Genomic DNA, 2,247 nt, shown 5'->3' with positions numbered 1-2,247 from the left:
ATTATTATTGAAGAGACTTTGTCGTAATAGCCAAGAGTACTGTTAGGATAAATTTGGCTAGGTTTCAGAGTGCAAGTTCACAGGCTAGCTAGTAGGACTCAAAAAAATGTAGAAAGTTGTATAATAGCTGAAGTTACATTGAAACTACCATCAATAACAGTTTAGAGTATATTAATCTAGAGAAAAGTGTCTTCTTAAAATAGTCTTTCAGCTAACATACTTTTTTTAGTCTGTCACCCCCTAGGAAGTTCTTTCTAGTTACCAACATAATATCTGATAGGAGCAGATCTCTAAATTCTTAAGCATAATGAACCCAATTTTCTTCTCTTGTAGGAAGATACTGAGAGCACTTGATAGCATATGTTCTAGCCATAGTCTTATATTTTACAATATGCAAGAATTGCTGAAAAGATGAAATCCATGTACCACATCCAATGTAAAATTCTCATGTAAAACAGGACATTTTGATATGGCTGGTTGTATATAATGCTGCTATATACATTTTGTGACACCACCACCCCCACCCCCAAAAGTGCTATACGTACCAACAGATGGGCAGCCTAGACATCCTAAAAATATTGCTGACTCTCCCTTTGCCAGATCTCCACTGTTCTCAAGCCCCGTGCAGGCTCCAGTGTTAGGAAATCAGAAAACAAAGGAAAGCACCGACCCGGCAATCTCATCTGCGGCTCCTGAGACAGGAGTTAAGTGTTCTGTCGTGATCAGAGGCCGCAAGGCCACAGCAAGTTATACTGCATTGTCTCACCACAGTGTCTCATCTCGAGGACACTCGGACACAGTCCACCATGCAACCCGCGTGGCCTCGAGACCGATCAGCACGGGGCCATGGTCAGCACAACCGCCAGGGACATCTGAGCGATTCACTGTCATTCGAGGAACCACGAGGCTGAGGCCGGGCCAGTGGGCTTTGCGTCTCCTAGAGAACGCCCTGTTCAGACTAGAATCTCCTTGCTGCCAGGGAGGCCGCAGCGCACGCCCACGCGCAGGCGCAGGCGCACGCAGGGCCCTGCAGAGGGCGCAAACGAGGCCGCAGCGCATGCGCAGGCGCAAGCAAGGGCCCTCCAGGAGGCGCGCGACCCCGAGCTCAGCGGCTGCCTGGTGCGCATGCTCGTCTCCCGCTTCTCCTCCCGGCCGCACCACCATCAGGGCCGGTCCTCTCACCGCCATGTCGGATTACTGCTCTCCCAAATACCAGAGCGGGGACTTGGTGTTCGCCAAACTCAAGGGCTACGCGCACTGGCCCGCCAGGGTAGAGCACATGGCCGAACACAACCGCTATCAAGTGTTCTTCTTCGGGACCCACGAGACGGCCCTCCTGGGCCCCAAACACCTCTTCCCGTACGCCGAGTGCAAGGAGAAGTTCGGTAAGCCCAACAAGAGGAGGGGCTTCAGCGAGGGGCTGTGGGAGATCGAGAACAACCCCACCATCCAGGCCTGCGACGACCAGGGCCCCCTCGAGAAGAGCAGCGCCGAGGGGCCTCCGCCCAACGCCTCCGAGGCCGGTGAGACCCAGAAGGGCGGCCCCCGCGGCGGCGATGAGAATGGGGAGCTGTGTGTCGAAGAGCCAGCCCGGAAGCGGGAGGAGATGGGGCCGTGGAAGCGGGAGGAGTTGGGGCCCCTGAAGCGGAGCGCCGAGGACCTGCTGGAGGACGTCCTCAAACGCCCCAAGGAGGCCGATCTGGAAGGCGAGGAGGCGGCGGCCCAGGGGGCGGAGGCGGAAGCGGAAGCTGCCTGCGCGGCTGCGAGGCCCGTTTTGGTGGAGTCGTTGGAGCAGGGCCCCGCCTGGGGGCCGCCGCAGGAAGAAGGGGAGCTGCAGGAAGAGGCTGCCGAGGTGGGAGGGGAGGCTGAGGTCCCGGGTGATGGAGACCACGAGAGCCTGTAGTCACCAGAGTCAACAAGAGCCCCCTCCCCGTCCCCACCACGGCCTCTTCAGGGGCCGTGAACTGAGACCGCCTTCCCAGCCCTGCCCCCCCTCCCCCCTCCCACCCCCCCCCCCCCCCCCCCACACCCCCGGCCTGTGAGGTTGACCTGGATGCCTGGATGGGCAGGCCACCCGCTCACCTCTGCCCCCTGCCCCTGGGATGCGACGAGGCCATCTGCCTTCCTGCCTGGAACTGCTGCCCGAGTCTTCTGGCCTGCACCATTCCCACCTCCCAGCACCCGTCTCTCCCCGCGACATTCCGGACCTCTGCGCAGGGATCCAGCGGGAGTGGAAGGGAAGAGGAT

The 2,247-nt window shown here is 58.1% G+C and overlaps 1 protein-coding gene across 1 annotated transcript; it reads left to right on the top strand.

Moving 5' to 3' along the window:
• Positions 1-1,186: 1,186 nt before the first annotated feature.
• HDGFL1 (HDGF like 1) lies at positions 1,187-1,903 on the top strand. Its single transcript, XM_036347395.1, has one exon. It carries the CDS (start codon positions 1,187-1,189, stop codon positions 1,901-1,903), a length of 717 nt encoding a protein of 238 aa, XP_036203288.1.
• Positions 1,904-2,247: the final 344 nt, after the last annotated feature.

The sequence above is a fragment of the Myotis myotis genome, unplaced genomic scaffold (assembly GCF_014108235.1).
Source record: "Myotis myotis isolate mMyoMyo1 unplaced genomic scaffold, mMyoMyo1.p scaffold_m19_p_2, whole genome shotgun sequence".
NCBI classification, from domain to species: domain Eukaryota; kingdom Metazoa; phylum Chordata; class Mammalia; order Chiroptera; family Vespertilionidae; genus Myotis; species Myotis myotis.
The sequence above is the reverse complement of the archived record's forward strand: the minus strand, read 5'-3'. Positions and strand labels throughout refer to the sequence as shown.

What these genes read in the sequence shown, in the direction of transcription:
- HDGFL1 (XM_036347395.1), top strand. Translation starts at nt 1,187, where the DNA reads ATGTCGGATTACTGCTCTCCCAAATACCAGAGCGGGGACTTGGTGTTC.